General features: G+C 36.2%; 1 protein-coding gene across 9 annotated transcripts in view; it reads left to right on the forward strand.

The window, feature by feature from the left end:
• The window catches only part of NRCAM (neuronal cell adhesion molecule), a gene marked incomplete at its 3' end in the record, with an annotated part of 63,773 nt that overhangs the window by 25,562 nt on the left and 25,012 nt on the right, over positions 1–13,199 (forward strand). For 6 of the 9 annotated variants that reach the window (XM_082483374.1, XM_082483375.1, XM_082483376.1 and 3 more), the window contains exons 14-20: positions 1,332–1,529; positions 1,643–1,713; positions 2,585–2,810; positions 3,030–3,145; positions 7,585–7,789; positions 7,990–8,112; positions 9,120–9,296. In XM_082483374.1, the coding sequence (XP_082339500.1) occupies positions 1,332–1,529; positions 1,643–1,713; positions 2,585–2,810; positions 3,030–3,145; positions 7,585–7,789; positions 7,990–8,112; positions 9,120–9,296 (1,116 nt within the window). Of the gene's footprint in view, positions 1–1,331; positions 1,530–1,642; positions 1,714–2,584; positions 2,811–3,029; positions 3,146–7,584; positions 7,790–7,989; positions 8,113–9,119; positions 9,306–13,199 lie in introns of all 9 variants that reach the window. The other 3 variants (XM_082483378.1, XM_082483379.1, XM_082483381.1) reach the window with 2 other exon arrangements.

Raw genomic sequence — 13,199 nt, forward strand, 5'->3', positions numbered from 1 at the left:
GTTGCAGGCAGAATGTTATTTGGTGCTTTTGGTTAATTAGTCACCTTTTCAACAAAGACTTTGATCTGGAAAACATCCCATCCTAAGACCTTTATCTTTGAGCACACAACACCAACTGTAACTCAGGCAGTAATTAGGGGCAAGTTCTCCGTCTTTCTTACTACCCAGGTCAGGATGAAATCTGCAAGCCTTAAGTCCAGAAGGCTATTATTAGTACTACATATCTATTTTACTTCTTGAACATCTTGGCTTCTCGAACTTTTGTGGATTATTTGTGTTTGGTACTGTAAGTATTCTTCTAAAAGCATTTTCTAGATGCCCCTCAGAATTTCTTTAGCAATGCAAACAGGATGTATTCTGAGTCATATTCTGGCTTCTTGTCCCCACATGTACATGAGATAGGGGAAAATTATTGTTACACAACACACAAACATTTGATGCTCATGTAAATTTCATATATCTAAACTTAAGGTTCCATGGAATATACTCAGACTATGCATTCTTCTCCCATTTATTTGCTGTATTCTAACAATTCCACTTAAGTGTTCAAAATTTATATTTCATACCTAAGAGCAGGAAGCTTTTTTAGCTGTTTCACAGCTGAAAAAAAATGTCCTTTTGTCTTTGATAATGAATATGATTTTCTTTTTGGAGTTCTACAAACCTGATTATCCCTAAGGTTATATACTCTATAGGGTCTTAACAGTAATTATCGTAATGTTCACACAGATAACTCTCAAGAAATTTAGCTTCTGAACATACATTCTTTGACTTAATTTGAAGGTACTGAGAAGTGCTCTCAAAATCCTTCCTCAAGTACTGGTTCTTGACTTTAGATAGTTCTTCAATAAGCCAGTCTCATTGGGGAGAATGAAATGCTGAGAGTTTTAATATTGTACAGGTACTACTTACTGTCAGCTTGATACAACTAAGACCAATATATTTGTCAGCCAAATATTACTTTTACATCAAAATTCCAATCTTGTCCCACTTTCTTGCTGTGATAGTTCAAGGGTTCCTGTTACATTAAAATCCAGTACCTGAGAGAGAGCTCTTGTAATAACACGTTACCTGAGAGGCAACTGCATTAAGTGAGAATACCAAAGAATAAAAGTAAGAGTGTTTCTATTATATTTCTACCTTGGCAGTACTTTTGAGATCCACATTATAGATCTGTGTTCTGTTTTATGTACTTACATTTCAATTTCCATGATTTTTAAAAACGTTGATTGGATCACTCCCTTCTCATTAGCTCATTCAGAAATGCCTACACTGATCTAGGAAGGTGTTACAAGTTTTGACATAAAATTGGATTCAATTTCTCTTTGCAGACTTTGTGATTGAATATGAAGATGGGCTGCATGAACCAGGGGTATGGCATTACCAGACGGAAGTTCCTGGAACTCAGACAACTGTACAGTTGAAGTTGTCTCCGTATGTCAACTACTCATTCCGTGTGATAGCTGTCAATGAGATTGGCAGAAGTCAGCCGAGTGAACCATCTGAACAGTACCTGACTAAATCTGCAAGTAAATAACTATTCCCGCTTACCAGTGATTGATTTATACTATGAATGGCGTTGAATTTGCTTGGAATGCAAACAGCAGTCATTCTTGTTCACATGTAAATATTTTATTTTTAGACCCTGATGAAAATCCTTCTAATGTACAAGGGATAGGCTCAGAACCTGATAATTTGGTAATAACATGGGAGGTAAGTTTGGTTTGATTTGTTTGTTTTCAGGTCTGTGAGTAGCATTTTTTAAGAAAAATAATAATGATCTGTGAATACGCTGTGAGAGTACCCGATGTGTTGCTTGCTTAAAACATTCTTGAAAAAGACTAGGATGAAGACATTTAATGTCTTCATTTTCAGGGAAAAGCTGCATGCATTATGAAAACAAAAAAATTAAGGTGCTGTATTTTCCTTGAGTGATTTTTCAAGATAAGCCATTAATTTGGTAATACAGGATGTTTTGCTGCCAATTTAGGAGAACTTAAATATGTAAATTGTGGTTTATCTCAAGTAGAGCCTTATTTTTAGAATGAGTTCTAATGTGAATCCTAATTCTACCCACAACTTTTGTGATAAACTAAATTACTGTGCACTCTTCCACTAAAAAAACTTTTGTGGAAAAGTTTTCTCTATCATGCCCTTACCTTCATGACAGGAGCTCAAGGAGAGCCATGTAAAACCAATTTCCCAGCCCAGGCAAGAAACATTGTCTAGGGAACACTGTTTATAGGGAGTTAGTGTAAGTCTGTTTTTCCCTCTTCCACTTTTTTAGAAATATTTGAAAACAAAATAAGTATACAGAAATCACAATGTATGGTTACATGAGAATTAGCCAGAGTCACCGTTCAGTGTGATTTTCACTAATGAATGAAAAGCAACTGAACTGGCCTCTTGTAAAAGCTAAATTGCACAGCTTGGAAATTTCAGCAGAGCTTCTCTTTCACAGAGCACAGTAGTAATTTTTCAGTAAAATTCTAAAGAAGAATCAATATATTTCCTTTGTGACTTTGGATTTTTCAGATGTTTCAGAATATTTTTAAAAGAATTTCATTTAGTCTTTTCATTTCAGTCTTTAAAAGGTTTTCAGTCTAATGGACCAGGGCTTCAGTACAAAGTCAGCTGGCGTCAGAAAGACGTTGATGATGAATGGACATCTGTTATAGTTGCCAATGTATCTAAATATATTGTGTCTGGTACACCAACCTTTGTTCCCTATGAAATAAAAGTACAAGCTTTAAATGACCTGGGATATGCACCAGAGCCGTCAGAGGTGATTGGACATTCCGGGGAAGACTGTAAGTTTTGTAATTTGACTCATTTGTACTAGTTAAAAGCAACTAAATGTGCAACCTAAATGGGTATATAAAATACTAAAATATTGAAAAAGAAGGATAGTAGTTTAATTTTTTAATTAAAATTAAATAATTTTGAGAAAATGTTAACCTTCTCCTTGAATGCGATATTCGGGTAGTGTCTCATTCTAACTAGGTGCTTGTTGCATCCTTTCCACACAGTGCCAATGGTTGCTCCAGGCAATGTGCAGGTTCATGTTATTAACAGCACATTAGCAAAGGTGCATTGGGACCCAGTTCCACTAAAAACTGTACGAGGACACCTTCAAGGGTACAAAGTAAGTACAGTCAAAAGCTTTCTGTTTCTCATTTCTTAAAAAAGATCACTCTTCCTATATGAGACTATCCAGATTGAAGTAACTGACATATAAGAGGACCCTTGCTTTTCAGTGAGACCACAAATTTTGCTGACAAGAACAGCAGAATTGATACAATTCATTTAAACTTCAGCAGTGTTCCAGCCTTGTAGCACTAGCCTCCTGTGACAGTGTCCTTGAAGAAAAATGGGATGTTTGCAATTAAATTTGCACACGTTATATAGATTAAAAAAATGCTAATAGTTTTACAGATCTTATTCCAAAAGGATATTTAAAAGATGAGGAGAAATAGTTTCTGTAGGAGTCTCTTCTAGGTCTAATGCTAAGATTACTCATCTTCTGCCATAATATGATTAATCACATCTTTAATTCTGTGCAACTGGCCACTTGCTAGCTTATCATAGAATTATAGAATCATATAGCTTGGAAGGGACCTTTGAGATCATCGAGTCCAACCATCAACCTAACAACTGCCAAAACCACCACTAAACCACTAAACGTCTACCCGTCTTTTAAATACCTCCAGGGATGGTGATTCCACCACTTCCCTGGGCAGCCTGTTCCAATGCTTGACAACCCTTTTTGTGAAGAACTTTTTCCTAATATCTATCCTAAACCTACCCTGGCACAACTTGAGGCCATTTCCCCACTTGTAACTTGGGAGAAGAGACTGACACCCACCTCTCTACAACCTCCTTTCAGGTAGTTGTGGAGAACGATAACGTCTCACCTCAGCCTTCTTTCCTCCAGACTAAACAGCCCCAGTTCCCTCAGCTGCTCCTCATAAGACTTGTTCTCCAGACCTCTCACCAGCTTTGTTGCCCTGCTTTGGACACGCTCCAGCACCTCAGTGTCTTTCCTGTAGTGAAAGGCCCAAAACTGTACACAGTACTTGAGGTGGTGCCTCAGCAGTGCCAAGTACAGGGAGACAGTCACTTCTGTAGTCCTGCTACAGGCCAGGATGCTGTTGCCCTTCTTTATGCTGAGTATTGTGTATTTCTGGAGGCCAGGATAAAGCTCAGTTTAAAAACTCAACTTAAGGAGATAGGAAATGGCAGAAAATTTGGAGTGTACATATAATTGAAGGAAGCTCAGTGTAAGATATCGTGCTGGCCTTGACGATAGCCAAGAAGGCTGTGTTGGGGACAAAAGACTGCAATTAATAGAGAATGGGAGACAGAAGGACTTCAAGGTTAGAAACTGGGGGAACTGGTGTCCCTGGAGGACAGGGAAAATCTGATGGCAAAAGATGTTTCAGGGGTTGCACTAGAAGCCTACCAGAAGAAAATCAAGAGTGGAAAATGCAGAAGTATGATAGACTGGTTGTGGAGGGAAGAGTGGAATGAGAGGATATACTGACTTCCTATGCAACAATAGAAGAAAATAAAAAATCATTACTTCTTTGCTCCTCTACAAGTATACTAATGAATACATTCTAACAAAACAGACTAGTTACACAGCCCAAAATAGGTTACTTCATAAGACAGACTAATTTGAACTGCTTCTATTTAAATGAAAGGAGGAAAAATAAGTATTTGAAAAATGAAGAGACTAAAGAATATTTGAAGGACAATAAATGTACATCATACTTATAAAATGGAGGACTAGCATTCAAGAGCATTGAAACTGAACTTCAGTTACCACAGGAATGTGAGTTCCTGATATGTGAATGTCGCTTACCTGGCACAAAATGCCACCATCCAGAGAGACTTAAGCTAGTTCTGTATGAGCTAGCATAAGTATTTGTAATTAGTGTGGTGCTTTGCCCTAGATAATAAACTTGGCTGAGAAGCAGGACTTCCCAGTCTGTTAGATATTTATCTGTTAGATGACAATCTCATATCAACCGGGTATGTAACAGACAAATGGGCAGCCAAAAGAAAATGTCCATTATGTGAGGATTAAAGAGTTAGAATTTAGTGAAGTTAATGCTTATTATTAACCCAGTTACAGCAATGCTAATGCTCATAGTCCGAATCACCAAATTTCTGTTAAAGATTATTGATAATGCAAAAAATCCATAGACACGAACATCTGCCCATATCAGGTGTTCTCACCTGTCAAAGGCATGGTTACGGTGAGTTGTGATCATTCCAAGTTTAGATGGAGATTTTTTTTTTACTCAGACTTGAAATCTCTGAGGGGTTTTTTCTCTCCTGTTTTTGCTAATGGGCTGTACACTTTCCTCTCCACTTGGTCGAAGGGGTTAGTCATGCCATGATTACTTCTGTTTGGTGTGTTAGTCCTTCTATGTATACGGTATGATTTTTTTTTCTGTGGGGAGGAGAACCACACAATTACACAAAGCTAAGCAAAACTAAAGCTGAAATAAGTTAGTTAATAATCATAAATAAAACAAGCTCAAGACCACAGGATTGACAACAGACATGATCATTGAGTAGTTTTGCTGTTTTGGCTAGGACGAATGAGACAATGATATATCCTTGAATAAGTTGCAGATGCAGCAAAAGTTCTTAAATAATTTTTGCAGATACAGCTAAGTCAAGCTAAAATAGGTTAAAAACTAGAGAAGGCATGACAAGTCCTAAGACCTAGTGCATAGTTATTGTTATAAAGCTTTCTCTGAATACCAGCTGAGAACTTTTTATGGATGCAGAGTACACTTTAAGTGTCTTAGTTATTGACATAGTTTGCAGAGCAAACACATCAGCAAAATCTTGCTAGCAAACTCAGGCTTTCCTAATTAATAAAATTATTTCAGACAGTAGCCCAATATGCAGTGTTGCATTAGGGACTCATTTCTTAATAAAGAGAGGGGTATTTTTCTAAAGAGTCATGTCATGAAGACAAATGTATGAACAAAGCAGGAAGACATCTAGCAGCAGCCTACAGCACATCACTCATATTTTGCTCTTGTAGTAATCTAGCTATTACTTGGTATACTGTGGTACTATAAAGCATTTCAAACCTAAGAGGAAATTTTAAAAATCATTCTTTTCAATGTTATTGCTGCCATTTTTTCCTGTTATTCTTATGAATTCGGTGCTTATTCAATACAGTATGTGAAAAACATGATGCAGTCTCTTTTACTGTCATATTCCTCCTCCAAATCACTGCTTATCAAACCCAGCTTATTAAAGCTCTCTATTAATTTCAGCCTGGCTAGTGAAAAGTGATGACCTGGCTCTAACAATGTGCTTTGTGAAAAGTTACTGACTAACAGTTCTTAAAATATCATGAACCGTTCCTGATGAGTTTCAATACTAATAGTACCAACACTTCAAGCTCTTATTAGCTTGTAAATGGCTTTCTACCCTAGTTGGTAGGATAAGAGCTACAGGATGACAGCTGGCAGTGTTGAAAAACATGAACTCAAGCCATGTAAAACACAATGGCACTTAACAGTGATTAGAGTGAAATGTTATGTTGTTAGCAATAGAAAGCTGGTGTTAGTATAACATTGCTTTATAAACTATCTAGTTGGACTTTGTAAGTCTTCTGTTCCCTTTTTTGAGTCCCTATATGAAATCCCAGCTTTCTTAATTAAAGATGTGGTTTGCAGTTGGCTTAAATGGAACCAGAATTTTACCCATTTACATTGCTTTATCAGTTTTAGTGTGTGATCATACATGCATGAAAATTATGCTGTGAAAAATGAACAGTGGTGTATTTGAAGGTGATAATCCTAGGAGTAACACAAGTCTTTGTAAGGGCAAGTGTTAATATCTTTCCAGATATCATGGTAGAGAGGCTGTGTTAGTAAGGAGAGTGCAGTCAAGGTAATTACCTCTGAAGTTCATCTGTAGTTTCTTAGAAATTTAATCAGTAAATAGGACACCAGAATCAGCTTTGTGCTCTGATCTAGTTGTCACATAAATGGAGGAATAGTCTTCTTGTCTCTAGGTGGAGATCATTCCATGACTGTAATCTCAGAGTCCTTTCAGAACTTGTATATTTTTCCAGCCCAGACAAATCTTTTTTTTTTCTTTCCCATTTAAAAATATCTACTTGGCTTCCACATCACAGGGAATAGTAGTCAAGTGTGTGACATAACAAAGTGGCAAAGTGCAGGTCTGCTTTGGGAGCTGTGTAGACGTCTTACTGCAAGAATGGATGGCATGAATGAGTCCTGCCTCTCAGATGGACTTGCTAACATGAGAACCATCACACGTTAATGCAGTTCCAAACCAGAACTTGTGTTAAACTGGCTTTGAGCATTACCAGAACTGGCAGGTGGTAGTCTTCACCCAGTTGTGTAGATATGACTGTTTCTGGATAAGGTCTGTTTCTGGAGCAGGAAAGCTCTATGCTGTTTCTCACCTGAACTTATTAAAATCGTAGTTATTCGTACCTATAATTCATGGATCCTCATCAAAAAGCTTAGAGTTTGTAAAATCAGAACACCTAAACACTCACTGTAGATTTTCTTTTGTCTTTAGGTTTACTACTGGAAAGTGCAAAGTCTATCCAGAAGGAGTAGGCGGCATGTAGAAAAAAAGATCTTGACTTTCAGGGGAAACAAGACTTTTGGAATGTTGCCAGGGCTGGAGCCCTATAGTTCTTACAAGCTGAATGTTAGAGTTGTTAATGGTAAAGGAGAAGGACCAGCAAGCCCAGACAAAGTGTTTAAGACCCCTGAAGGAGGTATGAAATGAGAAAGGTAGAGCATAAACTTAAGTGTGGCATATTCAGAAATAGAACACTGAGGGTGTAATTGCTGAATTTGCATCTTGGACATTAGAAAATAATGATCTGGCTCATAGAGTAATAATCTTAAGAATAAATAATTCATGAACTGTTTTAAGTTAATGTACTTTGTATTTACTGTGTGTTCTTCTTAAAAGTTCCTAGCTCACCCTCCTTTTTGAAGATTACTAACCCAACATTGGATTCTCTGACTCTGGAGTGGGGTTCACCTACCCATCCAAATGGTGTTTTGACATCGTATATACTGAAGTTTCAGCCAAGTAAGTTAATTATGACTATATAACTCTAACTTAGACAATATGTCTACCAAATAGCAATCCCTTTATTAAGAAAAAAATATGTTACAAAAGATATGATTGCATTGTAGATGTCAAGTTTGAAAAAGATTAATGTATTTGTGACAATATAGATGACTCTATTTGGAAAACTTCACTTGTTCAAGTACAAGGTCAGCGTTTTTCCATTACTTTTATTTCTTCAAACCATGCTTCACAGAAAGATGGAGGTGAAGTCCTACATATAATTGACAACCAAGTTAGAAGCAAGATACTACCACTTAGAAATCCTATCTTCTAACTGCAGAGAAAGTATCATTAGAAGTAGATCAAAATACATCCAATTATATTGTTGTCTGCTTCTTAAATTTTCATGGTACTTTTAATTTTAAAATGAAAAAATCATAAATGTGCCATTTACTCTTATCAGAGCTATATAAATCACTTCTTCAGGTTCCCCATGCCACTGCTTACTTGCCCAGAAATTTGTCAGGAGTTGGACTGGAAATTAAGAGGTTCATGGAACAGGTTAAGGAAGTTTGTTTTCTTCCACTTACCAACTTCCACTGTTCCTTAGCATTAGATACAAGTCACTTCAGTATTTTTTTTCCTAAGTATACTGAATGTATTACGAAGTAGTTAGTTTAGAGTTTCAGATTTTTTTAATGATCAGTGTTTCAAATGTGTGTAACTTCAGATGATTTGATGTGGACTCAGTTGCCTTGTATTCAGGTATTTACAAGAACGGAACTTGAACTTAAAAAATTTGTAGGTGTTTCCCATCTCCCCGTTGAATTTTGGCCCCTCGCATAGATCCTTTTTACACAAATGTGACTATTTTGCAGCTGTAGATTATCATTCATAAAACCTGAAATAAACAATGCAGCAGACAAACAAAACAAATAAATACAAACAAAAATCCTTTTTTAACACAATGATAATGTCAGCAATTTTCCTAACTAACTTCTTTTTTTTTTTTCTTGTAACAACAGTTAACAACACACATGAATTAGGTCCCTTGGTAGAGATAAGAATTCCTGCCAACGAGAGCAGCTTGATATTAAAAAATTTAAATTACAGCACACGGTACAAGTTTTACTTTAATGCACAAACTTCAGTTGGATCAGGAAGTCAAATAACCGAGGAAGCAGTAACAATTATGGATGAAGGTAAGATGGGTATGTATAAAGAAAACCCATTGAGTTTAAAAACCACTACAAATTTTATTAAAAATATTACTGCTACTTCCTTCCATTAAGGAAATAGCCCCTAGTGAAATTTTCTCTAGAGCTTTCCTAACTGTATTATACACTAATAAAAGATTTTAAATAGTTTTTAAGAAAAGATGTGCAAAGGGTTTCTACTGTAGTGGAAGCCCCAAAAGAGGTGTAAAAGCCCCTCCTTTTGATATAAACTTACAAGATCTAAGACTTTGGCTTTTTGGGCTTCAAACTGTCATGTAACTTTACATTTTAGGTGGTCTTCCATTCACCTATTCCGCTTCATTGACCTGCTCTGGTCACAGAGAACAATACTGAAGCGATGCAGCTTTATGGCTGGAGGAAATTATTTCTTTTGAAGTATCCACCAGCTTCTGTGAGGTCTAAACTTTTTTCACAGAGCTGGCAAAAACTGTAACTTCAAAAAAGCTGAAGAAATGAATTTGTCATCTGTGGCCCTAAGTAACTGGTGACATTGTATAAGATTTAAATACTCTTAAATATACTGTTTGCTTCTGTCACTATTGTTTTTTACATTTATAGCCATTCTAGATCTCTTATTTTTGCAGTTCTTTTGTTGAAGATGTTATTTATTTAAATATGAAAGCTTAATAAAATGAGACTAATTCAAAGCAAAGGCAAAATTTGGGGGGAAAGCCTTTTATGATTTTGCACATCTTAATATTAAAAGTCCATCTTGATACCATCTTTTCGTGTATTTTTATGCTTAGGAAAATTATAGTTTGTTGCAATTGCCATAGATGAGTTGGTACACAGTACAGTTTCTCTAATAATGTATTAAGGTTGCATATGAACAACATTTATTTTAAATCCTGAATCGTAACAAGCATGAGCAATAAAATTTTGTAAATGCATGTATATTAATTTTTGTCTTGTAATAGTCTGTCAGTGTTCAGCATAAGTGGATGGTTTCTAATTTATTTGAATCAATACATTTTATCCAGTCTGCATGCTTTTCTGGTTTATAATGAAATCATATATGTATGTTCCCTTTGGTGTTGTATCTAATTATATAGTGTTCCTGTTCTTGTTTTCCTCCATTAAAGCTGGTATTCTCCGTCCTGCTGTAGGTGCAGGCAAAGGTAAAATGAAACTGCATGATTTGTTAATGTGTGGATTTTGCAGTGTTGCAAATGGGGAAATTTGAGTGGTAAGGACAGAAAATCTTGGAGTACACATTACTATACAAAGTATTAATCAGTGCTGGAAAAAAACATTTGTGGGTTTTATTTTGGTTTGGTTTGGTTTTTTAAGAAAGAATCCAGAATGCTTATTAATACCTTTCATCTGTTTATTTTGCCACAGAGTTCCAGGGGAATTCATTAGCTTTTCTTCAGCAAAGTCTAATTATTTCTGAACATTTAGCAGATGTATGTCACTGTCATAAATATTCAGGATCCAGGTGCACTAGCACTGATTAGCTGGAGTAGAAAAAACAGCACTTTTGCAAAGGAGATTTTTTCACTGCCTGTGCCATGTGCTTTTTTTTGTTTTAAAAAAGTAGGCGCGTTCTTTTTCCCACTGTTGATTAATGCTACCCATTTTTCACATTTATTTCTTTGCAAGCCAGCTGCGTATAGGAGGCAGATGACTGACAATACCCTCTGTATACATCTCAGTTCGAGTATCAGATTGAATATACAGACAAATGGCTTCCTGCTGTCTTAGGTTCACAGATCTTGTGAGTGAGCACTTGAGGATATTTCAGTGAGGGAAACATATTATCTTCCTTATTCTTGAATTCTGTAATATTTTGTTCTTTATGATGCAGTTCTGTCAAACAAGGTGTTCTTCACATTTTTGCGCACAGTTTTTACGAATTTTGTTACCTTTTCTGTCAGAAGCAATGATTGTCCTGAGGACTGTTAAGTAGCTGTAAGTCAGAAAGGTGTCTCTATATGTATGTGTCATTTTATCACACAGATGTCATTAACACTAATGAACATCTGTGCTTCAGATTCTCAGACCATAAAGGTCCCAAATCAAACTCTGTACATCAAATACCCAACATTCGTTTTACAAGAAGCATAAATTGTTTTACATATATTTTCTTTCCACTTGATGATCAGGTGTTTTGAATGATAATAGCCACAAAAAAGAACTTAATTCACACAGTATGGTATAAGTCAGACTATATGTATATGTACATATGCATGCATTTGTGCATATATTATATATATGTATATACATAAGTATATTCTAATATCAGTTGCATTTCTGATAAGTGTGTAGAGTTGTGGATTTATTTTAATGACAAGTTTTTCCAACTATTTTTTAGACTAGTTGTAGCTGAGAAGTCAACACAGATTGGCACAATCAAACTGGCTTGTAGTCCCGGACATTAACAGCAGAAATGTAAATTAAGTTCTCATTATTTTATAGCTGACTATAAAAACTCATGCAAGGAAAAATGGATTCTCTGTGTGAAACTGAGGTCTAATAATAGCTGTATCACAGTCTGTGGCTAGTAGAAAGTGTCTTATTTGTAAGATCAGCTGGAGCAGCTCACGTTTCAGAGCTGTCATCTCAGATTCTCTGAAAACTAAGCAGATGTCTTCGTTTGGTTCCATGCCGTTTATGGTTTCAAAGTTTTCCCGTATTCCTGTAGCATCTATCTCTTACAATTGCAAAGAAAACTTTGGAACTGCAAACAGGATGGAACTAAATCCATGACATCTGTTAGGACATCTGAGTTGCTGCAGGTCTGAGATGAATGTGCTCAGTGGTTACTTAGATTAACGGGATTAACTGTTTCGCTCCTGGTCAGGGACTATGAGGAAGGAAAAGGAGGATCGTATTATCAAGATCAAGTGCCAAATTATTTGGTCTCATGAGTGGGTGGATTTGGAAGACAGAAATATTCAGCCTACTCAAGAAGAAGCCGTACCCAGCAGGGAATTTTTACTCCTTTTTTAAGTGCAGGAGGGCCTGTACATATATGCAGTTCTTACTGTTGTGGACCCAAAGACAAACCAAGGAGAAATTGAAATTTAGATATTCTCAACTTTTTTGTGATCTATCAAAAACATCTCAGTTTTTTCGTTTTGAAGGGCAGAACTTACCAGAAAATTGTAATTACCCTTTCTCTTTCATTTGAGCACTTTCATCTTGGAAGTTGAGAAGACAATAGGTCCCAGATTCAGCCATCCTAAATTGCACTGACATTTCTGTACTTGGTGTTTTCTACTGGCTGGCTGCCCCTGGAGACCTGCCTCTTAGCCAGGCAGAAACATTAGACACAAGGTCCTGGAGGAATTAAAATCATCTAAACCTGGGCAAGCTGTTCAATTTGGGACATCTTTCACTTCTCAGAGTACAACTATGTATTACAGGGCAGAGGGAAATACCGCTACGGTAAATCTAAGGATCTTAGAGTGTCTCAATATTTTTATTGTAGTTCCAAAATACATTCCCTGTCTCTTGACATCTTTTTAGACAGGCGTGTCTTTTATTACTTTAAAAACAATGAAAGTAACCGGTCTGCTTACTGCTACACTTGACACTTTTAATATTTGTCCCAACTGAGTTTGTGTGATTATAAATGACTATACTGGTGTTAAGTAAAGATACCCAGTATATTCTAGACCAATAAGTAGAGAAGCAAGTTTTATGCATTTTTCCCATAAGGTAAAATGACAATTTAGATGAAAACATGAAATAGAGGTCAAGGCTAAGGGATTTAGATAAAGGAATCTTTTTTTTTTTTTCTATAGCTGGAATAAAACTTAGAAGCTCTATTCAAATGGAGGGGGGCAATAGGAGGAGGAAATTATTGTCTCCCTGTAATATGGGCACCATCCTAATGAAAAAGTTCTTTAGACAATCAAAGCC

The sequence above is a fragment of the Vanellus vanellus genome, assembly GCF_965231255.1.
Source record: "Vanellus vanellus genome assembly, chromosome: 1".
In the NCBI taxonomy this organism is placed as follows: domain Eukaryota; kingdom Metazoa; phylum Chordata; class Aves; order Charadriiformes; family Charadriidae; genus Vanellus; species Vanellus vanellus.